The sequence below is a fragment of the Hypomesus nipponensis genome, chromosome 3, assembly GCF_054491055.1.
Source record: "Hypomesus nipponensis isolate SF chromosome 3, ASM5449105v1, whole genome shotgun sequence".
In the NCBI taxonomy this organism is placed as follows: domain Eukaryota; kingdom Metazoa; phylum Chordata; class Actinopteri; order Osmeriformes; family Osmeridae; genus Hypomesus; species Hypomesus nipponensis.
This window is the reverse complement of record NC_140363.1, coordinates 19,840,227-19,867,692: the sequence shown is the minus strand read 5'-3', so window position 1 is coordinate 19,867,692 and position 27,466 is coordinate 19,840,227. Positions and strand designations below refer to the sequence as shown.

General features: G+C 48.9%; 1 protein-coding gene across 8 annotated transcripts; it reads left to right on the top strand.

Moving 5' to 3' along the window:
• Positions 1-623: 623 nt before the first annotated feature.
• On the top strand, positions 624-27,056 carry fsip1 (fibrous sheath interacting protein 1). Of its 8 annotated transcripts, none has more exons than XR_014732262.1 (10): positions 1,090-1,920; positions 2,060-2,123; positions 2,456-2,622; positions 3,202-3,283; positions 3,372-3,467; positions 4,243-4,571; positions 4,684-4,800; positions 7,395-7,556; positions 10,622-11,215; positions 11,372-12,432. XR_014732262.1 is itself a non-coding variant. In XM_084682343.1 (10 exons), exons 1-10 carry the CDS (start codon positions 1,747-1,749, stop codon positions 25,524-25,526), a joined length of 1,572 nt encoding a protein of 523 aa, XP_084538469.1. In that variant the 5' UTR covers positions 1,092-1,746; the 3' UTR covers positions 25,527-27,053. The 8 variants fall into 8 exon arrangements, 7 of the variants coding, with proteins under 7 accessions (XP_084538504.1, XP_084538512.1, XP_084538496.1 ...); XM_084682343.1 differs by lacking the exons at positions 10,622-11,215; positions 11,372-12,432 and adding exons at positions 18,643-18,786; positions 25,287-27,053 and having other exon boundaries at positions 1,092-1,920; positions 3,205-3,283; XM_084682352.1 differs by lacking the exons at positions 10,622-11,215; positions 11,372-12,432 and adding exons at positions 18,643-18,786; positions 25,287-27,049 and having other exon boundaries at positions 1,094-1,813.
• Positions 27,057-27,466: the final 410 nt, after the last annotated feature.

Below are 27,466 nucleotides of genomic sequence, written 5' to 3'. Positions count from 1 at the left end.
CAGGGATAACAAACAAACTTTCATATAAAGTGATGAATGGTGAAATGTAAATGAAGGTTCAGTGACACATTTCTTCACCAATATCGATAGGTGCATTGGACTTCATGCAGCGCCGGCGTCGCCTGCAGCCACTTGCAGCCCGGCTGACTTGAAGCAGCCAATGGCATTCTCAGCTTCAAGTCAGCCGGCGCTGCATGAAGTCGAACACAGATAATATCAGCAGAATCTTCCTTACAAGAGCTGGTTTTTCATGCGTCTCTTTCTGAGGCTAAGCACTTGACAGTTTTAGTTTTAGTATTTTGTTTTTATTATGATTAATACATAACAGTAGTATTTTACTGCCTATTTTATGTTAATGTGTTTATGTTAGCTAATACAAATCTTTGGAAAATAAAGCATAGAAAATAAACCTTTATTTCGAAACATGAAGGAAATTAGATGCGTTCAACTTCACCTAGCGCCGGTAGCGCCGGCGTCGCCTGCAGCTGCCTGCAGCCCGGCTGACTTGAAGCAGCTGGCATTCCCTGCTTCAAGGCAGCCGGCTGCAGCCGTCGGCGCTGCCGGTGCTGCATGAAGTCGAATACACCTAGTGTTTTTATATTACGTCACATCACTGCATTTTTGTGTCGCGAAAAAAAGAAAACGTAGCGCTAACATTACGTTAGCAAAGCTACCTACAAAGTGTTTTGCTATGACAATGTGCAGCCTTATGCGACGATGTTTGCTGTTCATACATGTCGCCTAGGGCGCCGAATGGGTTAGGACCGGCACTGAGTACGTACTTTCCTCCATCGTTTAAAAAAAAAAAAACACTATAATTAAACGTAGGCTAGTCTTTCCGTTAGTGAAGAGGCGGAGTAAAACCCTTTCTTCCATAAATGTTCAATTTAATTCAACTGTTTGGCCTGGATTTGAGCATTAGCGAAACTGAAGGTGTCCGAATATGACAAGACACGCGTCAAAGTTGTCTTGTGTGAGTTTGGCCAATCATGAAATAGCTGTGTCGTCACTTGAACCCGTGCAGTTTCTCTTTAGAAAATGCGCTCGGCTACACAGCCGGCAGTTCTCGAATCAATCTCAAGGTACTTTGATGGCAACGTCGCAGTGACCTATACTCGGCGCCGTCTCAAGTCGGACAAAAAGTCTAACCAGAATTCACTGTTTCAAGTCAGCCGCCTGCAGCCGACTACAGCGCCGCATGAAGTCGGTTCATGTCGAACGCACCTAATGAATGCTGATTGGTTAGTGAAGGACGGATACGACCAGAGCTCCCGCTTGTTGGCATCCGAAGCGGAATCAGAATGTCAGAGCATTAGCAACATTAGCAACAACATTAGCAAGGCAAAACTCTTTCTAGCATGTGTATTGACAGGGAGAGCCTAACCTGTCAGCTGTGTTGTCGATGACCTGAGAGAAAATAGTAAGTGACCAGAGCTTGCCGTAAAGCAGTAGCTCTGGTCGTATGACGTCAATGACATTTTCAAAGGCTTTTTAGAACAGAACTGTGACTTTAAAACATATAACAGCCACCAGTGTGTATTTTTTTGCCTCCCCTTTCGAATTCAGAATTCTAATTAGTAGACAAAATATTATACCGAATTTCATGCGTCATCAGAAGCACGTGACTTCACACAAGCTATTGAGGCTGGCTTCCCCTTAGCAATCGCGTCCTTGGATACCACTATTGCCACAGAAAGTGGTAGCTGCAGTATCTACATTAACGGTTTTGTGTATGATGTTAGACAGATGGACATCACAAAAGGAAATTTAGATGACATCTCCCGTCCTGCATCAAGTGAACGCTCTCGCCCAGGTAGTCGTGTATCCAGTGTGTCATTATCTGAAGTTGTAAGAGTTTGTCCGCGCAGCCCGATGTCCCTTGTTGTTCTGAGCAGCGATAGCCTAGATGCTACTATTGAGGTAAAAGTACAGCTCCTTCGGTTTAGCGTTTTGATTAATTGGTTGCTAGTCTATTAATGCTATGTAATTTAGTCTCAGAATAGCACAAACGTTGTTACATAACTCATCCCAATCTCTCAAATGTACCCCAAATCATCAGGACCATAGCACCAGTTCAGATGAAAACGTAAACTCTCATGATGGAAGTAATTCCTTTGAAAAAGGTAACTGCCTTTTAATATCATCTAGCTCTATTTAATGATATGAAATATTTCATTTATATGCCTCCCGAAGAAAACAATTTTGTTCCAATTACATCCAAAGACCTAGCTGATTATAGCATATAAAAATGACTATTTGCCACAATAACCACACAAATGTAAATGTAAAGTGCAAATACGTAAACCACCTTGAAAACCAGGGAATAAGATCTCTCTTTATTCAGAACACAGATGTTCGGTAACGTTTATCTGCTCTGCTTCCTAACTACTTCCTCTGGGTGTTGCAGCGCCATTTAAATTCTATATCTTCTCTTTCTCTTCTCTCCTTCTCTTAGATTCCACCTCAGACATGTTTGAGGATGAGTGTGAAGACCTGGAGATCCAAAAGGCCATCTCTAAAATGAAAAGACTTGACAAAGTCCTGGCCTTGAGGATTTCTAATGAGAAACAAGTCAAGCGCAGGAGTAAAGAGCTCCATCACAACCTGTGGCAAGAACTGCAGGTGAGACAATATGGAGCCAGAGCAGCACTAGAGCAGCACTAGAGCAGCACTAGAGCAGCACTAGAGCAGCACTAGAGCAGCACCAGAGCAGCACCAGAGCAGCACCAGAGCAGCACCAGAGCAGCACCAGGGCAGCACCAGGGCAGCACCAGAGCAGCACCAGAGCAACACCAGGGCAGCACTAGAGCAGCACTAGAGCAGCACTAGAGCAGCACTAGAGCAGCACTAGAGCAGCACCAGAGCAGCACCAGAGCAGCACCAGAGCAGCACCAGGGCAGCACCAGGGCAGCACTAGAGCAGCACTAGAGCAGCACTAGGGCAGCACTAGAGCAGCACTAGAGCAGCACTAGAGCAGCACTAGAGCAGCACTAGAGCAACACTAGGGCAGCACTAGGGCAGCACTAGAGCAGCACTAGAGCAGCACTAGAGCAGCACTAGAGCAACACTAGGGCAGCACTAGGGCAGCACTAGAGCAGCACTAGGGCCCTAGCATTAGAGGTAAGAGAACCATGGTGCTAGGGCAGTACAAGCAGCAGGCCTTTTAGAGTAGATTACATTTCCTATCCTTCTGTTCTGCAGCAGATAAAGCCCATACGATCTTCTGAAAGTGCAGATGAAGCACAAAACACACGGATGTTTTTGTCCCTGACTCCTACCCATGGTAAGGTTGATTACTTAGAGACGTGTAGAAATACAACAGTTCCATAAACTGGCTGCAGGTCTACATTAACATTATCACACCCAACCAGGTCATGAATCCACAGAGAAAGATCACTTTGTTCCTGTGTTTGGGACACAAGTACCCGAACAAAACTATGAGGATGCCACCACACACATGGAAGGAAGTAAGGATCCATCTAACTAATGTCTGAGAACAGGATGTGGATTTACTTGACAACTTGACAGTTTTGATGTCACACGGTTTGTTTTTATGCATTGTACACTAGATGGCAGTATAGTTCAGAGAAACAACATCTCAGTCCTTTTACTGATTTAACCCTTGTGTTCTCCTCGGGTCATTCTGACCCATCAGTCATTGTGACCCACCGTCGTTTGCGACAACTTTACCGCATACAAAAACAAAGTGAAGCATTTTCTTTTAACCGTTGAGCTGTCTCAGACCCCCCACATTGCGAAGGTTAAAAGAAAATTATTTTTATTTGCTTTTGTATTGGGTAAAATTGGGTAAACACAACGATGGTTCGTTATGAACCTTTTGGTCATGTGACCCGAAGGCAGCACAAGGGTTAAGTAATTTAAGTGGACAATACCACAAAGAAAGCAACTAATGCTGGATTTTAAAATGTCTAATTACAGCAATATTTGGTCAGTTGACATGTCTGATTGGCACACTGTTTTTTACTTGCTTCACGCCTGAATTTATGTGTGATCATAATCAGATCAATGAGGTTTATAAGTTGAATAGATGCACAATGGTTATCAATGGCAATTTAAAAAAAGTTAACAGAAGCTGTTAATGCTAATTGAACTAAGCTGGATTCAGTTGAAGTGGAAGGCTAATTCTAAGTTGCCTACATGTATGAGATGAGGCTGTGTTGTGTGGACCAGTTACAGTCCTAGAATGCCTCACCTCCAACACTTCCCTCATCTCCCACACAGGTGAAGAGGAGGGCAGCAACACGCGGTCACCTGGAGGGGGTCAGGAGGAGGGGAGGCCTGGGGGTCAGGAGGAAGGGAGGCCCGGGGGTCAGGAGGAGGGGAGGCCTGGGGGTCAGGAGGAAGGGAGGCCTGGGGGTCAGGAGGAAGGGAGGCCCGGGGGTCAGGAGGAGGGGAGGCCTGGGGGTCAGGAGGAAGGGAGGCCCGGGGGTCAGGAGGAGGGGAGGCCTGGGGGTCAGGAGGAGGGGAGGCCTGGGGGTCAGGAGGAGGGAAGCGTGTGTGGAGTTCTCAGGAGCAACAAGAAACAAGACTTTGTGAAGAAAAACATGAAGGTATGTCAGAGTTCACGCAAGGCCAGCGTCTGGGTATGTGATATGACTTGGACGAGACTCGCGGCTGTTTGTTTTCCCACTGGGAAACAAAGATTGACCTCCTTGTCTACAGTTGGTGAGCAGTGCGGGAGGCCTGGTTGCCATGACGCAGCAGGAGAAGACTCGCCTGGCAGAGCTTCTCAAGGACATCCGGGAAGAGGAGGAGGGTGCTGGGCCAGCAGCCTGGGAGGTGGACCCACACTCACACCACACACACACCACACACACCACACACACCACACACACCACACACACACCACACACACCACACACACACCACACACACCACACACACCACACACACCACACACACACCACACACACCACACACACCACACACACCACACACACACCACCCGAGGAGGGTCTAGAACTGTACTACATGTAGAGGTTCTATAACATACATACTGTCTGCAGCTCTTGACTGTTCAGATGTGTTTTCATGTTGATGTGAAGAGAGAGACATGTCTGGAAGATCTCACACCTGCCCTCCTTCTGTTTGATGCTGGAGCTTTGTGCTAAAGGTCAATTCTTATCTAGGTCACTTCCATGTTTGCAGCCTGCATGTGAGAAATTCTACTCATTAAATAGCAGGCCAGATGCATTTCTGCTCCTTTGAAGGGTCATGAGGTGAGCGTCTGCCTCCTGGAGCAGGCCGTGTTTCACTGTCCATAGACTCTGGGTGCCCGCTCTGTTTCACTGTCCATAGACTCTGGGTGCCCGCTCTGTTTCACTGTCCACAGACTCTGGGTGCCCGCTCTGTGCCCGCTCTGCCCCTCATCAGCATGCAGCTCTAGGACATCCTTCCCAGGACTCAGTCTGGTGCTGTAGTCATGGGAGTTTTTTTAGCTTTAAGAACAACGCTGCGGTAAATGGCACGGTTATCAGACCAAGAGAAGAGCAGATGCCTGGTTTTCTTGATGGGTCAGACGAAGACTTCCTGTTATTGTGAGGCGTGCTGCTATGAATGGCCATTCACCAGGGAACACATTTGTCACTTGGACTCAGACAGCAGAGATCCAGGTCTGTAATCGTGTTGGTGTGTAAGGATCCAGACAGGGAACTTGGCAGACTCCGTCAGGACTCCTAATCAACCACAGACCTCTGATCTGTGTCCTTCTCCCGGCTCCTGATACACTTCACTGATGCTCCTGTCTCCATGGCTAACAAGCTACCAGCATGTTCTGGTTACCTGGGGGGGGATACTCATTCAGGACACAGACACAGGGCCCTGGAAATGCTGGGTCTTCACCAACAGATGCAGGAGCAGGTTGTCTTCTACATCAGGTTACAGCTGGAGTCTACAGCAGGCCCAAACATGCTGGTGCTCTAACCTGGTTTCCTCTGGCTCACCCTCATTCTGAACTTGATCTCATATCCTTTCATGGACAGTATTTAAAGCAATTTATTTCAGAAATCCTTTGAAAAGGCACCAAGAGATGCATTAGCAGACATGGGAATCAATCAGCTGGATTCTGAAGTCTGGTTCTAAATACAGTGACAAAGTTAGCCCAACTTCCAATGAATAGTTTCACATAATCAAAACACCATCTAAAACAGCTGGAGTAAGCCCTGAACCTGGCTTGAGGTCCTGGGTGTGTGTGCTAGTTCATAAGTCACAGGGTGTGCTGTGTGAGTATGTCCAGGTTTCCCTCCTCACCATCACTGGGAGCTGACATCACAGGGTCAGCTAAGGCTTGGCTCAGACCTGCTGAGACTGAGTTTAGCACCAGGGCTGCTGTTCAGCTCTTACCTCATCCTTTACCCAGCCCAGATGAGCTCACCCTGCCCCCACAGCCCCGCCCTCGCTGCTTCATCATGATATAATCTGGGCCCGATGGGACAGGCCCCCCCCTCTGGGCCCGATGGTACAGCCCCCCCCTCTGGGCACGATGGTACAGCCCCCCCCTCTGGGCACGATGGTACAGCCCCCCCCTCTGGGCCCGATGGGACAGCCCCCCCCCCCCTCTGGGCCCGATGGGACAGCCCCCCCCTCTGGGCCCGATGGTACAGCCCCCCCCCCCTCTGGGCCCGGTGGTACAGCCCCCCCCTCTGGGCCCGATGGTACAGCCCCCCCCCTCTGGGCCCGGTGGTACAGCCCCCCCCTCTGGGCCCGATGGGACAGCCCCCCCCCCCCCTCTGGGCCCGGTGGTACAGCCCCCCCCCCTCTGGGCCCGGTGGTACAGCCCCCCCCCCCCTCTGGGCCCGATGGTACAGCCCCCCCCCCCTTTGGGCCCGGTGGGACAGCCCCCCCCCTCTGGGCCCGGTGGTACAGCCCCCCCCCCTCTGGGCCCGGTGGGACAGCCCCCCCCCTCTGGGCCCGATGGTACAGCCCCCCCCCCCTCTGGGCCCGGTGGTACAGCCCCCCCCCCTCTGGGCCCGATGGTACAGCCCCCCCCCCCTCTGGGCCCGGTGGGACAGCCCCCCCCCTCTGGGCCCGGTGGGACAGCCCCCCCCCTCTGGGCCCGGTGGTACAGCCCCCCCCCCCTCTGGGCCTGATGGGACAGCCCCTCACGGTGAGGCAGAAGCGATTGTTAAATATTTGCCGTTAAGGGAATTCTTGGCACGCTCCTTGGAACACAGTGATCAGCAGTGTGTGTGTTTCCAGAGTAAATACAGAATGCCAACTGGTCAGGTTTGGACTGTCCCTCCATATGAGTATTGTTTGTCCAAGTGAATAAGATATATTCCAATGTAACAGGTGCAGACAACTTCCACTTAGTGCTGTTCATATTCAGAGGAGGCTTCCGGTGCTGAACCAGAGCTGTGGCTGTGTGTCCCCAGGGAGAAGGGTGGGTGGTGAGGGTTCCATGTGGCCACGGCTACACCCCAGAACCAGCCCTGCTAGACCAGCTACTTCACCTCGACTCCAGGCTCCAGCTCCTCCTTCCTGTCGAGGATTTTCTGTCTGTGAGAAGCCCGTATCCTGACCACAACCTGCCCCAGGTAGGGACTAAACAGCCCCACTGTCTGGAGTGTAATAGCTCTGGGTTCACTAATGTGCCATTACCTTCTGAGAGCAGCATCTAGCACTGCAGTAAGTCAAGGGCGTTCTAGCTCATTCCAAGGTCAACACAGTGGGTAGTCAGCTGCAGCGTCTTGTAAACTGGTTTGTTTATAGGGCTTTAGGAGCCCACACCCTCTCCCAAATTAACATTCTGTATTGGGTGAGATTCTGCCATAACATTGGAACTACAAGTCGACTCAATCTTTCCACAAGATCCATGCTTAAAGTAGTATAGTTTCCTCTTGTTAAATCATAACATCAGCAAATTGGGTAGGCCCAATTTGGTAGGCCTACTAAAGTTAAGGCTGAACTAGTGCTTCTGTCTGTCGGCCTAAAGGCCGTATCAAACCTTCACTTGATCTGCTTTGTAATGGAAGTCTTAAGCGATGGGACATGTCCACTATTACATGTGTGCATATTTACCCTGGGTCTGGTCCTAGACATGAGCTCACTGCAGATATCTCCCAGTCTTATCGCACCATTTACACCAGATGGCATTCTGGTCAGACCTCAGATCTCATCTGCCCAGGCTGTCACTGGGGAAGATGTTTTTGAAATCACTCGCCTTTTAGGATAATGTTTCGTACACCCTAGGTACTGTTTCCTTCTTTCACTTATTGAGTCACAACATGGAAAACATGTGGCCCCTGAATCTCATTCTTGGAACAACAAGTCAACATCCTTAGACTGTATTTATGGTGTTGGATGACGCATCCTTTCTTTATGGGATTTGATCTCTCTCTCCTTTCTCCTTCTCTTTCCCTGTCTGTCTGTCTTCTCAACTCAATTCAATATGTTTTGTTGGCACAAATATTTTGATTAAACAGCGTTGCTAAAGCAGTCCACAGTGATAGGACTCTCACACGCACACACACACACCATATATTTACTCAACGAGTATCTAAGTCTGGTTGGCATTCTTAGTTGAGCAGGGAGAGGTGAGAGATGAGAGGAGAGGTGAGAGTAGTGATGCTTGAGGGAGAGGTGAGGTGAGAGAAGAGGAGAGGAGAGGTGAGAGCAGTGAGAGGTGAGGAGAGGTGAGGAGAGGAAAGGTGAGGTGAGGAGAGGTGAGGAGAGGTGAGAGCAGGGAGAGGTGAGGTGAGGAGAGGTGAGGAGAGGTGAGGAGAGGTGAGGTGAGAGGAGAGGAGAGGTGAGAGCAGTGAGAGGTGAGGAGAGGTGAGGAGAGGTGAGGTGAGGTGAGGTGAGGTGAGGAGAGGAGAGGAGAGGAGAGGAGAGGTGAGGAGAGGTGAGGAGAGGTGAGGAGAGGTGAGGAGAGGTGAGGTGAGGTGAGGAGAGGTGAGGTGAGAGCAGGGAGAGGTGAGGAGAGGTGAGAGCAGGGAGAGGTGAGGAGAGGTGAGGAGAGGTGAGGAGAGAGCAGGGAGAGGTGAGGAGAGGTGAGGAGAGGTGAGAGCAGGGAGAGGTGAGGAGAGGTGAGAGCAGGGAGAGGTGAGGAGAGGTGAGAGCAGGGAGAGGTGAGAGAACGTGAGAATAATGGGGTTAGAATAATGAGATTAATGATGCCTGACCAGGCCCATGATGACATGGCGGCCGGTGCAGGGGGGCGGTGCAGGGGGCCAGTGCAGGGGGCCGGTGCAGGGGACCAGTGAAGGGGGTCGGTGCAGGGGGCCAATGCAGGGGGCCGGTGCAGGGGGGCGGTGCAGGGGGCCGCCCTGGTTGAATTGTTTGGTCAAAATAAAGAACCTGTTTGTGCCATGGTAGCTGTTTATCAAGAAAAAAAAGGTCACTTCCAACCTGCCTAAATCACATTCTACAGTTAAAGTTAAACAGCACTCTCAGTAAATCACTGAGAGTGGTCGTTTATTCAGCTTCAAAAGCGGTAAATCCAAGCGTGGTCGTAAAACTAAATATGCTTTTGTTTTGTGGTTGCCTTTCTTCTCTGCTGTGTCTTCCACCAGTGTCCTGATTGAAACCGTTTGGGAGTTTTGGAGCAACCTGCTCACATGCCACAGCATGAACACTCACATGAACACAGCATGAACACTCACATGAACACAGCATGAACACTCACATGAACACAGCATGAACACTCACATGAACACAGCATGAACACTCACATGAACACTCACATGAACACAGCATGAACACAGCATGAACACACACATGAACACTCACATGAACACTCACATGAACACTCACATGAACACTCACATGAACACAGCATGAACACTCACATGAACACTCACATGAACACAGCATGAACACTCACATGAACACAGCATGAACACTCACATGAACACTCACATGAACACTCACATGAACACTCACATGAACACTCACATGAACACTCACATGAACACAGCATAAACACTCACATGAACACAGCATGAACACAGCTTGAACACACACAGCACGAACAAAGGTTCTTAAGAACCAGGAGCTCCAGTAGGGTGAAGCGTCATGTCTCTTCCCTGAGTATGACATGTTTCACCCACTGATTGCTGCTGGAATCATCTTTATTGAGACACATCAGCGGGCTGTAATATTTGATGTTTTATTGCGTTCCTCCCCACATCAGGGGATCAAAGCTGGATGAGTCTGAATGCTTCTCTCTCCAAGCACTAGCAGCCAAAACCGGGGATTTATTTTCCCATGAAAATATGAGCATCCAACTTCAGCAAACCCAGATTCATATAGTTTGTTTCTACAGGAGGACTTCTACTGGGGTCTGAACTCATAATGTAGTGTGTTTCTACAGGAGGACTTCTACTGGGGTCTGAACTCATAATGTAGTGTGTTCCTACAGGAGGACTTCTACTGGGGTCTGAACTCATAATGTAGTGTGTTCCTACAGGAGGACTTCTACTGGGGTCTGAACTCATAATGTAGTGTGTTCCTACAGGAGGACTTCTACTGGGGTCTGAACTCATAATGTAGTGTGTTCCTACAGGAGGACTTCTACTGGGGTCTGAACTCATAATGTAGTGTGTTCCTACAGGAGGACTTCTACTGGGGTCTTAACTCATAATGTAGTGTGTTTCTACAGGAGGACTTTTTGTTGCCACAGGGCAGCCTCCCAGCAGAGACAGCCTCCCAGTATATGCAGCCTCCCAGTAGAGGCAGCCACCCAGCAGAGGCAGCCTCCCAGTAGAGGCAGCCTCCCAGCAGAGGCAGCCTCCCAGTAGAGGCAGCCTCCCAGTAGAGGCAGCCTCCCAACAGAGGCAGCCTCCCAGTAGAGGCAGCCTCCCAGTAGAGGCAGCCTCCCAACAGAGGCAGCCTCCCAGCAGAGGCAGCCTCCCAGCAGAGGCAGCCTCCCAGCAGAGGCAGCCTCCCAGTAGAGGCAGCCTCCCAGCAGAGGCAGCCTCCCAGCAGAGGCAGGGCTGTAATGACAGGGCAGGCAGGATGGAGGGATGCCAACTCCAGAAACAACCTCTCTCATTTGGAGGCATAAATGCATACAGCAGAGCAGCTGGAACTGAACCACAAGGATACATACGTTCTGATTGGAGGACTGAAGATCAGCGTGTGTGATTCGTGCTGACCTAGACAACCCTGGTGTGGGGGTTGTCCTCTGCATCCTGGTTCCTAGAGACACAAGACCTCCTGCTTTTTAGAGACAGGCGGTAAAGGAAGAGCTGATGTAAGGGAACATATTGTTATTTTTTCCAACAGGTTAATCTGGGAATATATTTGCCTGATAATTTATGGTAACTCTGACGGCTGGTCGTGTGACGGCTGGTTGGATATTTTGGATACAAAGCAGTGACCTCCCTCAACCTCTTTATGCGGTAACCAGTTTGACTGGATGGTGAGTCAGAGACCAAGGAGGACGCACCCTTCTGACCAGCGCAGTGTGTCCTCCACATGGCCGCTGCTCTGAGGCCGCTGCTCCGAGGCCGCTGCTCCGAGGCCGCTGCTCCGAGGCCGCTGCTCCGAGGCCGCTGCTCCGAGGCCGCTGCTCCGAGACTTTAAAACCCTCCCCAGCTGTGGGCATGTCACCCATCACTCCACAGACATCATTAACTGTATGTGAAGAAAATGTTCCCCCACAAGACATTTCTACACTATTGACTTCAGCTGTGTATAACAAGGACTAGGCTACACAAAACAGGATGGTTGCAAATGTGACAGTTGTGACAATACACTGCCATTAAGCGGGATCACATTTTGTAGGCCCTTTCTTTGTACTCTGAGTACTTTTGTTCAGTACTTTTTATGAGAAACATTGTGTGCCTTGGCTTCAGTATGACCAGAATAGAGTAGGCCTAGGCTCATTTTCATGGTAGAATCAGGCCAGTGGAATTTTCAACAAATCAGCTTGATTTTCTCTCATCTTTTGCCATTGGAAAGATAAGCGTAGCATTTATAGCCTGGATATTAAAGGAATACATTTCTTATTGAAATATTAAAAAACACAACAAGAAATCCTGTTCCTGGGCAACTGCTCTAGTATCCAGTCCAGCATACGTTGTTGGTAAATCGGATTTGAATTGTTGAACACAAGCTCTTGCTGGCTGCTGAGATGGTATGAACACCTGTTTGGGATGATAAATCCATCATCCAGTTACAGACTACAGCCTATATTTCATCCACAAGAGAATGTAGACGTCATTGTCATTTGTTGGGACACATTTTTCCCATTCAGAAGTTAAACAACTAGACTCCACACCCTTTCAGCCCTGTAATCTCAAACTTTATTGTCTCTTTATGAACTATTTTCCCATTGGTGTTTTCCTTAGAAGCTGTGGTGTTTACAGCTTTGGTTAAGAATTATTATTCAGACATGAAAACTGGTGTTATATAGTGGACTATATAACCGTAGGCTACACAACTGAACCACTATGTCAGTTCATGGCAGCTGTATTCATCACACATGGTGAGCCATTCACGTTGAAGTTGGAAGATTGTTTTTTGTGAGAAGCTGCTCATCTCTTCTAACTTTGACAAAGTTGAAATAATATTATTGATGTAGCAATTCCTTCAGCAGTGGGACAGGAAATGACATAATTCCCCTGCAGTCCTGTGTACGTGTGTGGATGGATGCCTTGGCACTCTGCACATCTTCACCAACACGGCATCTTCCACAGTCTGTCTTTTAAATTAAAGATATAAAGTCACTTTAGAAAATTGTTAACAGCTGAAATGTAAGTCAGATATTGTGCTTGACAAAATTAGTGTTGCTAGAACAGCTTTCAAGGCCGAGTGCAAAGAAAACTGACTTGGGTCAGTAGTTGTTTGGTCCAGATGCTTTGGATAGACTTGAAAGCATTGAATATATTCTTTAAGTTGCCTCTCCCAAGTTAATTCTGTGTGTCATTGTTTGGGCAGTGTTCTCTGCTCCTGATACTGGGGACTGAGGTACAGAGAGTGGCTGGTGATACTGGGGACTGAGGGACAGAGAGAGGCTGGTGATACTGGGGACTGAGGGACAGAGAGAGGCTGGTGATACTGGGGACTGAGGGACAGAGAGAGGCTGGTGATACTGGGGACTGAGGGACAGAGAGAGGCTGGTGATACTGGGGACTGAGGTACAGAGGGAGGCTGGTGATACTGGGGACTGAGGGACAGAGAGAGGCTGGTGATACTGGGGACTGAGGGACAGAGAGAGGCTGGTGATACTGGGGACTGAGGGACAGAGAGAGGCTGGTGATACTGGGGACTGAGGGACAGAGAGAGAGACATCCCACTCATCTTTCAACAGAGTTTACAGACAGAAGTTTTCAAAGCCACAACCACATGCACATCACATGTCACACCTGTAATGCTAAATTGAAAATATACAGCAATCAATAGATGTAGTCCAGTACTCTATCTAACATGCTTTGTGAGTGGTAGATAAACCAGCAGGTTTTGATGTCTGCAACAGCGATCGCTCCAGACCACCCTGAGTTCCAGAGGAGGAACTATGAAGTCCAGATGATCCAGCATGTATCTTCTAATACCTCTGGAATGTCCACCAGCCATCCAGTCATCTGCGAGTGATCCAGTGTGCTGTTGTAAAAAGTCAGTCTGTGTTATAGGGGAAGTTGGACACAAGCTCATATCAGAAGTGGAATGTTTAAAAGATGTTCCTGTGAGACCCTCCAGTGTGCTCATCCCATGGTCCCATCGTCCATGTCACGTGGGGGTGATCCAGGCAGAGATGGCTGTTTTGACGTGGGGGTGATCCAGGCAGAGATGGCTGTTTTGACGTGGGGGTGATCCAGGCAGAGATGGCTGTTTTGACGTGGGGGTGATCCAGGCAGAGATGGTTGTGTTGACGTGGGGGTGATCCAGGCAGAGATGGCTGTTTTGACGTGGGGGTGATCCAGGCAGAGATGGTTGTGTTGACGTGGGGGTGATCCAGGCAGAGATGGTTGTGTTGACGTGGGGGTGATCCAGGCAGAGATGGCTGTTTTGACGTGGGGGTGATCCAGGCAGAGATGGCTGTTTTGACGTGGGGGTGATCCAGGCAGAGATGGCTGTTTTGACGTGGGGGTGATCCAGGCAGAGATGGTTGTGTTGACGTGGGGGTGATCCAGGCAGAGATGGCTGTTTTGACGTGGGGGTGATCCAGGCAGAGATGGTTGTGTTGACGTGGGGGTGATCCAGGCAGAGATGGCTGTTTTGACGTGGGGGTGATCCAGGCAGAGATGGCTGTGTTGACGTGGGGGTGAAGGACATGTTGCGTTGACACTGACGCTCGTGTCCAGAGCCGGGGGAGCAGCAGGGCTTCTTCCCTCTTTCTCTCTCCCTTTATTCTCCCTTCCTCCCCCTCCCCCAGTGCTCCTGAGTCCTCTCAGCTTGCTGGATCCTGGCTGCCTCAGCGCTCGTTGAGAGGCATGTGGACTGCGTTGGCAGGTCGCCTGGATCCACGTAGCACAGCTCTGAGAGGGAGACAGCCCTGAAAGAGAGAGAGAGAGAGAGAGAGAGAGAGAGAGAGAGAGAGAGAGAGAGAGAGAGAGAGAGAGAGAGAGAGAGAGAGAGAGAGAGAGAGAGAGAGAGAGAGAGAGAGAGAGAGAGAGAGAGAGAGAGAGAGAGAGAGAGAGAGAGAGAGAGAGAGAGAGAGAGAGAGAGAGAGAGAGAGAGAGAGAGAGAGAGAGAGAGAGAGAGAGAGAGAGAGAGAGAGAACCCTGAGAGAGAGAACCCTGAGAGAGAGAGGGATACAAAGCCCTGAAAGAGAGAGAGGGAGCCCTGAGAGGGAGCCCTGAAAGAGAGAGCGACAGCCCTGAGAGAAAAAGAGAGAGAGAGACAGAGAGAGAGAGAGAGACAGAGAGACAAACAGCCCTGAAAGAGAGAGAGACAGCCCTGAGAGAGACACAGCTCTGAGAGAGAGAGACACACATGCACAGCCCTGACAGAGAGAGAGACAGACACACAGGACCACACTGGGCTAACAGGGCCCACAGCCCTTTGTTCTGGTCCGTGCTGCTTCCTGCAGTGTCAGTAAACACCGCTCTTGTTTGGCAAGCACCCTAGAATTCCCAGTAAAAGCAATTTTTCAGTGTAGTCACTTTTTGTCAGTCATGACTTGCATGGAAAAACAACAAGCTGAGAGATCGTAAGTGCAACCGTGACCTAATTAGTTGTGTTGTTATTGCTGCTGTCAGTGAGATGGATCTGCTGCGTCTGGACCAGTAGGGATGCAGCTGTGATGCTGGCAGGAGGAGGACAGAACTTGCTGGAGCAACTTCCCCTCAGGGCTCGCCTCAGTGGTGCCCTCTAGCTGCAGACCCTCTAACCTCTCCTCACACTGCAGACCCTCTAACCTCTCCTCACACTGCAGACCCTCTAACCTCTCCTCACACTGCAGACCCTCTAACCTCTCTTCACACTGCAGACCCTCTAACCTCTCCTCACACTGCGGACCCTCTAACCTCTCTTTACACTGCAGACCCTCTAACCTCTCCTCACACTGCGGACCCTCTAACCTCTCTTCACACTGCAGACCCTCTAACCTCTCCTCACACTGCAGACCCTCTAACCTCTCCTCACACTGCAGACCCTCTAACCTCTCCTCACACTGCGGACCACAACTCAGAAACACTACCAGCCCTGGATAATCCACATGACTGAGAGAGAATAGAAATGACAGAATGAGTAAATATATTCTCTGCTGTAATACATCCTCATTCACACACAAATGTCCATGTAAAAAAAAAGACCATTGTTTAATTGTAACTTGTGTAACTACATGCTCTTATGGTTCTTCCCTTTGGAACTTATTTTGGTTGTTCACAATATGTGCTTCATGTTTTGGCTACTTGCAAGGTTTTTTTGGGCTATCTTGTTGTTATTATCAGTGACCTATGCACTTTGTAAAGCTCTCTCTTGGAAGTCACTTTGGATAAAAGTGTCTGCTAAATGAATACATGTAAAAGTAAAGGCCAAGTTGAAGTTGAGTTTAATCTCCCTGATTGGAAGTGGATCAAGTGCTGCAACAATAATGATCTTCTAAGTGAAGCTGCTCAATGGGGTTTGTATTGACTAGGAGCTGACAAGAGCAGGTTTCTGATATCTTAATGTAAACAATATTACCAATATGATTATTTCCATGTTAACTATAATCTTATTTTACATTATTCCCTTATGTAGGAAAACAAAGGCTTGATTATTTTGGCTTCCCCAAACTATCTGACCTAGATATGCAGTAAGTATTCAGCAGCAAGTCAAGTGGCGGCTGAGAGCCAGCGACTAGCTTCTGGCCGACCTTCAGAAAGCCCGGCCAGAGTCTGCTGGTGGAAGGGCATGCCTTGTGGTCTCCAGGGGTCCAGGGCAGGCTGCAATAACAGCCTGTCCAACAGCAATAAACAGGCTGTCTAGAGAGAGAGGATGTATCTGTTGTCTATTAAGGTCAAGGAAAAAACGTCTGTTGTTACAAGTGATGAATAAGTATATACTGTAAGTGAGATTTACTCTCCCTGCTTGGTAGGAACATAACATCAGTCGATATGTTTCAGATCCTTAGTGTCCTCATTTCAACAAACGACTTAATCTAGATGAAATGTCTGCCAACTGCATTAACTCAGTTGAACTTGTGGTGTCTGGCTGCACGGCTGCTGTTGTAATGATCACACTGGCCTGTCAGCCCTACATACATGGGAGGAATTGGCCGTCCGATGACATACACTTGTGTAAGAGGAATGAGGTCAAAAAGGAGAATAAATTGCTGTTTAAAGTCCCTCTCCCTCCGAAACTACAGCCATGTAAGTACATTGGCTATGAATTTCTCGTTAAAATGAGGAATGCTGAACTGATTTGCTGTGTGTATGTTAATAGATGTTGCTGTAATCGGACACGTGTTTTAAAAGACAGTTGTCCATATAGCTGTGGTAGAGTGATTCAAAATAATCACCTCCATTATCTCCAAAATAAGTCTAGGCTATAAATTGTATTTCAGTTCCAGACTACAGTTCTTGTAATTCTTTAAAGTAAAGCAAAATAAGCCATCTTTTCCAAACAAAATAAACGGTCTCTGCCAGTGATCTTCTCTTTTTTAGAAGCTGTACTTAGTGGTGAGAGATGGGTAGGAAACAACACAAGACTTCTGGTTTTGCCTCGTTCAGTACGATGGGCTCATCACTAATGCATGAGAGCAGCCTGGTCCAACCTAGTCCTGGGCCAACCTGGTCCAGCTTATGTAGTCAGTGAAATTGTCTGAAGGTCTCTAATAATGTCCAGCTTTAGAGGCCTCAGCTAGTCACCAGATAGACAAGCCCACACAGGCTCTCTCACTCTGGGGGTGGAAGGCTTGCAGCCACACTGGCTTGCTGTGTCCATGCGTTTTAACTCAGTGTAGACAGATCAAGAACACCCTGCCAGGGTTTGGGTTAGAGGAAAGGAGAGTGGACAGATCCTCCACAAGCCAATAAGGCCATGGATCTGATCCCATGGATCTGATCCCATGGATCTGATCTGATCCCTTCTCATAGTCAGAGCTCAGCTCGGATTAAACAGAATCGTAAATGTGTCATAACAGATTTAGGAACTTCATAACCCAATACATAATAATCTTCTCCAATCCCCATTTTCCTATAACCTACCATTTGCCAGACAGTGAGTCTTACTTAACATGTCGCAGTTTTATGAATTATCCATCAATTTCGCAGTATGAGTTGACCCATAGGAGAGCCTTCTGACTAAGGGAGAGGGAGATGTCCTCCACACACAGCTGGCTGGTTTGTCACCAAAACAGCCGTGTGACAGCAACCTCCTCCCACAGCCCCATCCCTGCCTGGCTGCAGCTGTACTGTCCTCTTTATTTAGAGAGGCCAGTTTACGACCTGGTCAGGTTTTGGTCACTTTCCCTTATTTGTGTAATCCTTTTTCCAACTATATTTTTACATTTGCAATGTAGAACAATGTGCCTTTTCTGAAAATCTGGTATATGACACTGTCTGGTACTACTATATGATGCAGCCAGGACGCAGCGTCTGAGGGATAGGCATCCTGCAGCCAGGACGCAGCGTCTGAGGGATAGGCATCCTGCAGCCAGGACGCAGCGTCTGAGGGATAGGCATCCTGCAGCCAGGACGCAGCGTCTGAGGGATAGGCATCCTGCAGCCAGGACGCAGCCTCTGAGGGATAGGCATCCTGCAGCCAGGACGCAGCGTCTGAGGGATAGGCATCCTGCATCTGAGGGATCCTCAGACGCTGCGTCCTGGCTGCAGGATGCCTATCCCTCAGACGCTGCGTCCTGGCTGCAGGACGCCCCCTTTTCCTGACCCATTTTCATGGTTTACTTTGGATGAGTCGTGCTGTACTGAGAGCCCCCTCACTTGCACGTGGACTCTATAAAGATGTCATTCCTGTCGGACCCCAGGAGGTAGTTGTGGGCTCCCAGCTCTTCTGAGGCCTTTTCTCCATCTCTCGTGCTTCTCCCTGCGCACAAAACGGGAACTACACTTTTAATTTGACAGCTTTAATGTGTTATCGTTATGGCACATGACTGATCATTTGTTAAACACTTCTCTGTGATTCTGTGTGAGGGGACTCCTCCCTGTGTGGCAGCCTTGATGCGGCTGATGGGAGTGACATCTGTCAGACGTGACCTGTAGCTGTGAGAATGATGGCTGTGTTGTGTTCCAGGTGCAGCAGGCTGACAGGGAGAGCAGGGGGTCCCGGCCTGGAGAGAAGGCCCTGCAGGACAGCAGGGAGAGCAGAGACCAGGAGAGGCGCCTTGAACAGATCCAGCAGCAGCTGGAGAGCCTGGGCCAGGGCCAGGAGCGGACTGTGAGTTCAAAGCTGCTACACACACACACTCTTACACTCACATACACACTCTCTCACACACAGACCCACTCACACACACGGGCATAACCATAGTCTTGACTCATTCTCACAGACTGACACGAGGAAGGCATATGCATTCATCATACAGAATACTACCAACTCACATTGACTCTTATGCTCTCTCTACACACACACATACCAACCATACAAAGTACCTCATTCTTGTCACTGTAGTAAATATAACACTGAAAACAATCAAGCACTTAAACACTAAACTGCTGCCCTGTAATAAAGTTTGGTCCAATGACTTAAGGTAACAATTACTTTGTGATTGCTGTGGAACATTTAAGGTTCTCTCAGCGTCGTTTAACAACCTTAATTAAATGTCCTGGACAAACTCCACATACTTCTTTTGGGACCTTGTTAACTCTGTTGATGGCCTTCGTCCAAGGAGTTTAACGGGTCCTTGTCATTCTTCTCTCCATTCTACTTCCACATCTTCTGGAAACCTGTGAACTTGCGTTAAGAAAATGTGTCCTCAAAGCCCTGTCGCTAAGACCTTATCACGAGAATGTCTCTGAGACAAAGGCTGATTTAATTTCTTGATCTGCTGTAATTTATTGTGCAGCAAAAAAAGCATAAGAACACCAAGTCATCTAGCTGTGTCACTGTACGACTTCACACAATACCCTTCTGGGGTTCATTGCTATCTTTATCCTATGTGCGTTTTAACAAATGTTTAGTGACATAGCTTAACAGTCTTGATCCCAATGTAGTCTTTTAAAGTTTGACGTTAGGGATTGCCATGGTGAACCACAGCTGGATGTATGCATGAACAGAATCAGGTTCCAGTCTCTCATGGAACACTGATGTGATTAAACAACCACACCCCAACATAAAGACTGCCATGAAGTTGAGGCCTATTCTTGGGCTTGTTAGTGAGAAACAAAACGCGATTTAAGTTCGCTAATGAAGGCAAAATCCTTTGGTGGATAACCTTTTTTAGATGACTGAACATCAAAACCACCAGCTTTAATAATTGGTGTTGCAAGGGTAATTAGATTGAGACAACTTCTGGTGTTGCAGCCTTAAAATAGACTCTGGGACATTCTGAGTAAACATTCCAGTGTGAGGCTCTTACTAGCAGACTTTAAACAGGATGAAACTGCTTTAGCTTGTTGGTGTTCCCAAGTGACGCTCATGCACAAGAGACATTCCATTCTGAAATGTAATTCTTTATTTTTTTTGAATAGTTGAAAAGGATGGAAAAACGATCCTCTTGCCACATCAGCCCTAACTGCTGTAAACTAGCTGGAATAGCAGGAGGCCTCTAAGGCTGTGAGGCAGAGAGCTTCTCTTCCTCAAGCCCTGTTTAGTCTGACTCCCTGGAATGCAACAATTTGGGGAGCAGGGACATGTTAAAAGGCTTAGTAAAGCTAAACTGTATATGTTTAGGTCATAGATTTATGACTGAAAACCCCCTGCTGCTCCTCACAGTGATGGATGTCCTGGTGGATCACTGACTGCTTGTATAATATCTCTTATTTAATCAGTCATATTAAGTGCTGCAGATGCACCTATTCTGACATTCCCAACGCTTTGTTTTGTACCTGAATCCGTCCCGACCCTGGCCTTGTCTGCGTCACCACCACTTCCTGCTTCCTGTTCCCCTGAAACACCTCTCCTCCAGCTGCACACTGTTTGAGGCCTGTGTGTTGAACACCTCATCGTGTGTGGGTACAGGAGAGAGCCACGTAAACACAGATACAGTGTCTCATTCTCATTGTCTGACCTCCCCTGGCTTTATTCCACATATTTAAAACAGAGATTAGATCTGTTCAAAAGGGAGGACCTTACAGGAGGACCTTAAGGGAGGACCTTACAGGAGCTCAGACAGTCTGTTTGGTACTTGGGATTCCCATCAGCACACAGCCTGACCTCTCAAACCTTCTGTTGGCGCTCTGCCTTCATCAACAGGAGGAGTTGAGCATTTTAGCACTCCAACATCATCAGTCATGTGTGTCTCACTGGGCTGGGTTTCAGAAACTCAGCCTAGTGCCACCACACCTTGTTATACCAGCCTCTTCAGTGTCCACATGAGTTCCTTCTGCACAGTCTGACTGAAGAGGCCTGCCATGTACACACGAGGAACATGTCTGTTCAGAGCAGGTAGAGCTAGGCTGAGAGGAAATATAACATCTTCTTCATCTCCTGCATGTTTCTCTGGGCCCCATGTTGGGACTGTACTAAATCTGTTATGTTCAGTATTCAGGTTTTCCTCGCACACAAGCCCCTCTGTTCTGCCAGCCTGCTTTTTAACACTGCTCCCCGCTGGCCTGTGCAGGAAGCTCCGTCCTGGAGGGAAGGCCGGGGGAATGTGGTGCCGGGTACCTCAGATGGCTTTAATAAAGAGCCCTGCTTGGGCCGTGTGGGGAGACAGGGAGGGAGGGAGCTACACCTCCTGGAATCTTTCCCCGGCTGGATGAGGGCAGGAGGACGGCTAGGGGGCTGCTGCCAAGGAGTGGGGTCTAGATTTCATACTGGAGAAGTCTACCTACTTTGCAGTAGCTTGTTTACTTTTCTGACACTACAGACTTTAGTGGGACTAACTCAACCTGGTGAAGTAGCCTGCTAACTCAGCCTGGGGAACTAGCCTGCTAACTCAGCCTGGAGAACTAGCCTGCTAACTCAGCCTGGAGAACTAGCCTGCTAACTCAGCTGGGGAACTAGCCTGCTAACTCAGCCTGGGGAACTAGCCTGCTAACTCAGCCTGGGGAACTAGCCTGCTAACTCAGCCTGGGGAACTAGCCTGCTAACTCAGCCTGGTGAAGTAGCCTGCTAACTCAGCCTGGAGAACTAGCCTGCTAACTCAGCCTGGTGAAGTAGCCTGCTAACTCAGCCTGGAGAACTAGCCTGCTAACTCAGCTGGGGAACTAGCCTGCTAACTCAGCCTGGAGAACTAGCCTGCTAACTCAGCTGGGGAACTAGCCTGCTAACTCAGCCTGGGGAACTAGCCTGCTAACTCAGCCTGGGGAAATAGCCTGCTAACTCAGCCTGGAAAACTAGCCTGCTAACTCAGCTGGGGAACTAGCCTGCTAACTCAGCCTGGAGAACTAGCCTGCTAACTCAGCTGGGGAACTAGCCTGCTAACTCAGCCTGGGGAACTAGCCTGCTAACTCAGCCGGGGAACTAGCCTGCTAACTCAGCCTGGAGAACTAGCCTGCTAACTCAGCCTGGTGAAGTAGCCTGCTAACTCAGCCTGGAGAACTAGCCTGCTAACTCAGCCTGGTGAAGTAGCCTGCTAACTCAGCCTGGAGAACTAGCCTGCTAACTCAGCTGGGGAACTAGCCTGCTAACTCAGCCTGGAGAACTAGCCTGCTAACTCAGCTGGGGAACTAGCCTGCTAACTCAGCCTGGAGAACTAGCCTGCTAACTCAGCCTGGGGAACTAGCCTGCTAACTCAGCCTGGGGAAATAGCCTGCTAACTCAGCCTGGGGAACTAGCCTGCTAACTCAGCCTGGGAACTAGCCTGCTAACTCAGCCTGGGGAACTAGCCTGCTAACTCAGCCGGGGAACTAGCCTGCTAACTCAGCCTGGAGAACTAGCCTGCTAACTCAGCCTGGGAACTAGCTTGCTAACTCAGCCGGGGGAACTAGCCTGCTAACTCAGCCTGGAGAACTAGCCTGCTAACTCAGCCTGGGAACTAGCCTGCTAACTCAGCCTGGGGAACTAGCCTGCTAACTCAGCCTGGGAACTAGCCTGCTAACTCAGCCTGGGGAACTAGCATGCTAACTCAGCCTGGAGAACAGTGATCCCTCAGTGAGGTCATCTAGGCTGAGGGGTGTGTGTGTGTGTGTGTGTGTGTGTGTGTGTGGGCATGCACTTTTTAGTGTGTTTCTAATGGGTGTGACGAGATGTTTTGGCAGATGTTGATGGATTCATCTCCAAAGATATCCTTCTCGGGAAGGAATTCCTCCTCCTCCTCCACCAGAGGACCTGCTCCCTGGAGCTTGAAACCCTGAACTAGGTCAGGTGATGTTGATGTGTGTGGGAAATGAGAGTCTTCATTCGCAAGTGTGATAAATGGCATTACTGATATAAAACTGAAAGTGTATAGCAAGATCAGGATGCCGTGGCCTTGTGGCTCCAGTGGAAGTCTCGGTCTGCAGCAGGATCTATGGATTTGCCATCTCTGCCTCATATTTCACATGTTCTTGACGAGGTTGTCGAGGCCAGGTAGCCAACCACAAGGTGCTCCATTTCCTGTTGCTGGGAGTCTGCTTGTAAGCATGCTTCCCACTGGACTCCCACTTCATTTTCTCAGACTGCTGGTCTGATAACCCAGCTATACTCCCACACCCGGTCTGATAACCCAGCTCTGCTCCAACACCCGGTCTGATAACCCAGCTCTGCTCCAACACTCGGTCTGATAACCCGGCTATACTCCAACACCCAGTCTGATAACCCAGCTATACTCCCACACCCGGTCTGATAACCCAGCTATACTCCAACACCCGGTCTGATAACCCAGCTCTGCTCCAACACCCGGTCTGATAACCCAGCTCTGCTCCAACACCCGGTCTGATAACCCAGCTATACTCCCACACCCGGTCTGATAACCCAGCTATACTCCGACACCCGGTCTGATAACCCAGCTCTGCTCCAACACTCGGTCTGATAACCCGGCTCTGCTCTATCAGTGTCTAGCCAAGCTGAACTGCCTGGTTCCTGTTTCAGTGGTTACCTTTATAAGAGGGTACAGTCTGCAAACATGCCAGCTCTTTGAAACAATTCACCTCTCATTTCCTTTGGATGGCTTTTCTGTCAACACAGCACTTTCCTCTGTGTTTGCTGGCAGCTGTAACTGGAGTGAGGCCCAGGCGTGGCTCAGGAGAACAGGCTGTGGAGAGTTTACTGTCCAGTGACAGACAGGGGAACACACACCAGAGACTCCCCCAACCTCACCCCCTGTCCTCCAGCCCCCCCCCCCCCCCTATTTTCTCTCTGTATGGACATGGGACTGGTTAAAGTCACCGATGGTCATTAATATAGAATGTCCATGGGGGCACGTTGTTAAAATCCTAATTTATGAACGCACTAAGCCCTCACATGCCTGTAATTGTTCTGTATTGTTTTATGGTGGTGGTGTCAGGTTGCAGAACAGCTCATTTAGAGTTGCTCACACTGCCATCCTGTCTCTGAATCACCAACCACACAGTTGGTTAGGTAGGACAGTTCTTATCGCACACATCCAGTGCACTGGCCCTTCTCAGGCCCTGGAGGCAGGCTCTCTGGAGGCAGGCTCTCTGGAGGCAGGCTCCTGGAGGCAGGCTCTCTGGAGGCAGGCTCTCTGGAGGCAGGCTCTCTGGAGGCAGGCTCTCTGGAGGCAGGCTCCTGGAGGCAGGCTCTCTGGAGGCAGGCTCTCTGGAGGCAGGCTCTCTGGAGGCAGGCTCCTGGAGGCAGGCTCTCTGGAGGCAGGCTCTCTGGAGGCAGGCTCTCTGGAGGCAGGCTCTCTGGAGGCAGGCTCTCTGGAGGCAGGCTCTCTGGAGGCAGGCTCTCTGGAGGCAGGCTCCTGGAGGGTTAGAGTGGGACATCTGACAGGCACTGCGTCGTGGTGTCAGAGGATGGTCAGAAAGAAAGAAGGCTGATGATTGAGAAGCTGTAATGGTTTAGGCCGAGGCGGCCCAGAAGAGATGTGTGTGTGTTTGACTTCCCTGTGGGGTGGATGAACACGCGTGTGTCTCTCTACACGAGACCTGGAACCACCACTACTAAAGTAGAAGTCACCGGAGGTCAGAGATGAATGGTGCTTGGGTTATAAAGATAGATCAATATATTTGTAAAGTTTTTTCAAAATGAGAAAGGGTTAAGGTTGCTGTCTGGTATATCTCTCAGTTATAGACATTTGAAATCTGTCATCCTGGTAACCTATATTTCTCCAAGATGACTTTTCTCCTTGAACTCCTGCATTCCCATAAGGCTCTGGGAAGACTCATCTGCTGGAAAACAACTTGGTGTCCAACTGGAAGTTTTATATGCAACTGGAAGTGTTTTATGCAACTGGAAGTGTTTCTGCCCGTGCTGTCCAGCTCAGCACAGGGGACTTCTGGATGTGCAGTTAATCATCCTGAAATACCTACGCAATCACAGGTCAGCAGGAGAGGCAGCGCTTCATGTGGAGTTATTGGAACCAAGACTCTCTGAAATGTGTCTGCAGGGGGACGTTGTGCAGAGTAGGATCCACAGACAGTAGCAGGTTTCATTGATACTGGGCTCTAAAGATGTTTACTCTGTACTGGTGAAACCAGAAGAATCTGTATAATATCGAAAGCATCAGTTCATGGGGATCCATCCTGTTATGATCACGACACACTGGCCTGCTCTGGATGAAAGCACCAGATAAATGCCATATTATGTGCCATAACAATATAATAGAGGAATAACATCCAGTCCATGACTTCACCTGGTGATTGTGTGTGTGTGTGTGTGTGTGTGTGCAGAGTGAGCCCCCAGGCCTGTTGGAGGAGCAGCTGAGGACCTTGCTGGAGGAGTGTGTGCAGGCTCAGAGCAGGGGCTGTACACTGGGGAGTGGCTGCAGGACAGGAGACACCACCCCGGGGGATGCAGACAGTCTGCTGGGCAGCCAAACCCAGCTCTCTGACACGCTGCTGGCACAGCTTCTCAGAGATGCCTACACCACCAGCTTCAGTCAGCTGGAGTCCGGGACCACCACCAGCTAGCAACCAGTCCACATGTCCCCAGACAGACCACCACACGTCCCCAGACAGACCACCACATGTCCCCAGACAGACCACCACACGTCCCCAGACAGACCACCACACGTCCCCAGACAGACCACCACACGTCCCCAGACAGACCACCACATGTCCCCAGACAGACCACCACACGTCCCCAGACAGACCACCACACGTCCCCAGACAGACCATCACATGTCCCCAGACAGACCACCACATGTCCCCAGACAGACCACCACATGTCCCCAGACAGACCACCACTTGTCCCCAGACAGACCATCAAGCGACAGATTGCCTGGAGGTGTCACAGACAAAGATCCCCAGCCTGCCTAAGCAGTTAAGAGTTTTAAGTTAGATTTTAGTTTCAAGATTTTTACATTTGTACATTGTACATTGTACATTGTTGTTACTACTGGGACAAATGGATGATGGAAAAACACATTAATAATTTGATCAATCAAAACAAACTCAATAATTTCCAGTTATGCTATACTGCAAAGAAATTGTTTCTTATATCTGTTTTTATGTATTTGCACCAATAGACATTACATACATGTAATGTAACATGTAAACATCCCTCATAACCTCAATTCTAACAGTTGAGGAAGAAGCCCATTATTTTCATTAACATCAGGTTTTTTTACAGTTAAAAAAAGAAAAGTTTCTAAAGGTAGAAAAAGTATGTTTGGAAAAAACTTTTACTTTGAAAAAATGTTTAATTTTCATGTAATCTATGCATCATTGATGAGTTCTTGATGAGGACTCAACTGTACTCTATTGTGCTCTTCTTTAATCTACTCTGTTTTAGGCTTCTCTTCTCTCATCTTCCCTCTCCTCCTGTCTCCTTTCTCTCCTCTTTTCACTGTGTGTGAAAAAAGTTAAAAAAGGTTTAAAAAGTTTTTTTTTTTGTGTAAAAAAAAATTACAAAAAGGAAAAGGGTTCTGAAAATATTTACGTTATAGATGAGACAGAGGGAGTTAGCAATGTTGACATGACTGAGAATAGAGACATTCCTGATCACCCATGGCCATATATGAGTAGGGTGACTAGATTTGAGTTTGTGAAAAAGAGGACTTTACCAGTCTTTTTAAACATGAGAATCCGTACTTCTACTTGAGTGAAGGATGTGTGTACTTTTGCCAACTCTGCTTATAACCAACACACATCCAGTAGCAAGCAGCAGGATTGTAGGACTTGCGGATCCCTGCTAAACAAACACAGACACACGGACGGACGAGGAGACGCCAGACTGCAGTAGGCTCCACAGGATGGACCACCAGCCACAGTTTGTACTCTTCAGAAGGGGGGAATTCCATACATTCCTGGCGCTTTAGGTGAGCCTAGATCCCAGCAGGGTCAGATAGACAAGAGAACACAAGGTTAAAGCTGCCTGCTCTCCCAGGTCTCTGGAATCCTATCCTCACCATTACCATCGTCCAAGGCTTCACCTTGAGCCGCTTGACACGAGGTCTGCGGCCTGGTTTTAGATGAGCTGTTTACCCGGTTCATGTTAACTCATGACTGCACAGCACGACCCGTTCTTGCACCTGGTTTGCTGTGGGGTCATAGATCATCTGTCATGTCCCTGGACACCCAGAGGCCTCTGCTCCTCTCGCTCCACCCTCTGCTTGTCCACTTTCACCCTGGAGTCTTGACTACGCTGCAGGAATTCTCTCACATTCCAGTCAACAGAAAACACATTCACCAGGTGAGCCTCCAAGGTCAAACACATTCACCAGGTGAGCCTCCAAGGTCAAACACATTCACCAGGTGAGCCTCCTCTGTTAACAGACTAGATTCACGCTAACACCTCAAGTTTATCACCACAAAGCAAAGACTGTAAATTTGTGGAATGCATCATGAAGGTGTGACAGTAGCCAGCTCTGTAGAGTAACTATGGGCCAGCTGTGGTTATCTCTGTAGTT

Excerpts from the sequence above, each read along its gene's own strand:
- fsip1 (XM_084682336.1), top strand. The coding sequence starts at position 1,747 with ATGGACATCACAAAAGGAAATTTAGATGACATCTCCCGTCCTGCATCA. Across the intron at positions 3,284-3,371 it reads GTCCCTGACTCCTACCCATG|GTCATGAATCCACAGAGAAA; the intron begins GTAAGGTTGATT and ends ACACCCAACCAG. Across the intron at positions 4,572-4,683 it reads TTGTGAAGAAAAACATGAAG|TTGGTGAGCAGTGCGGGAGG; the intron begins GTATGTCAGAGT and ends CCTTGTCTACAG.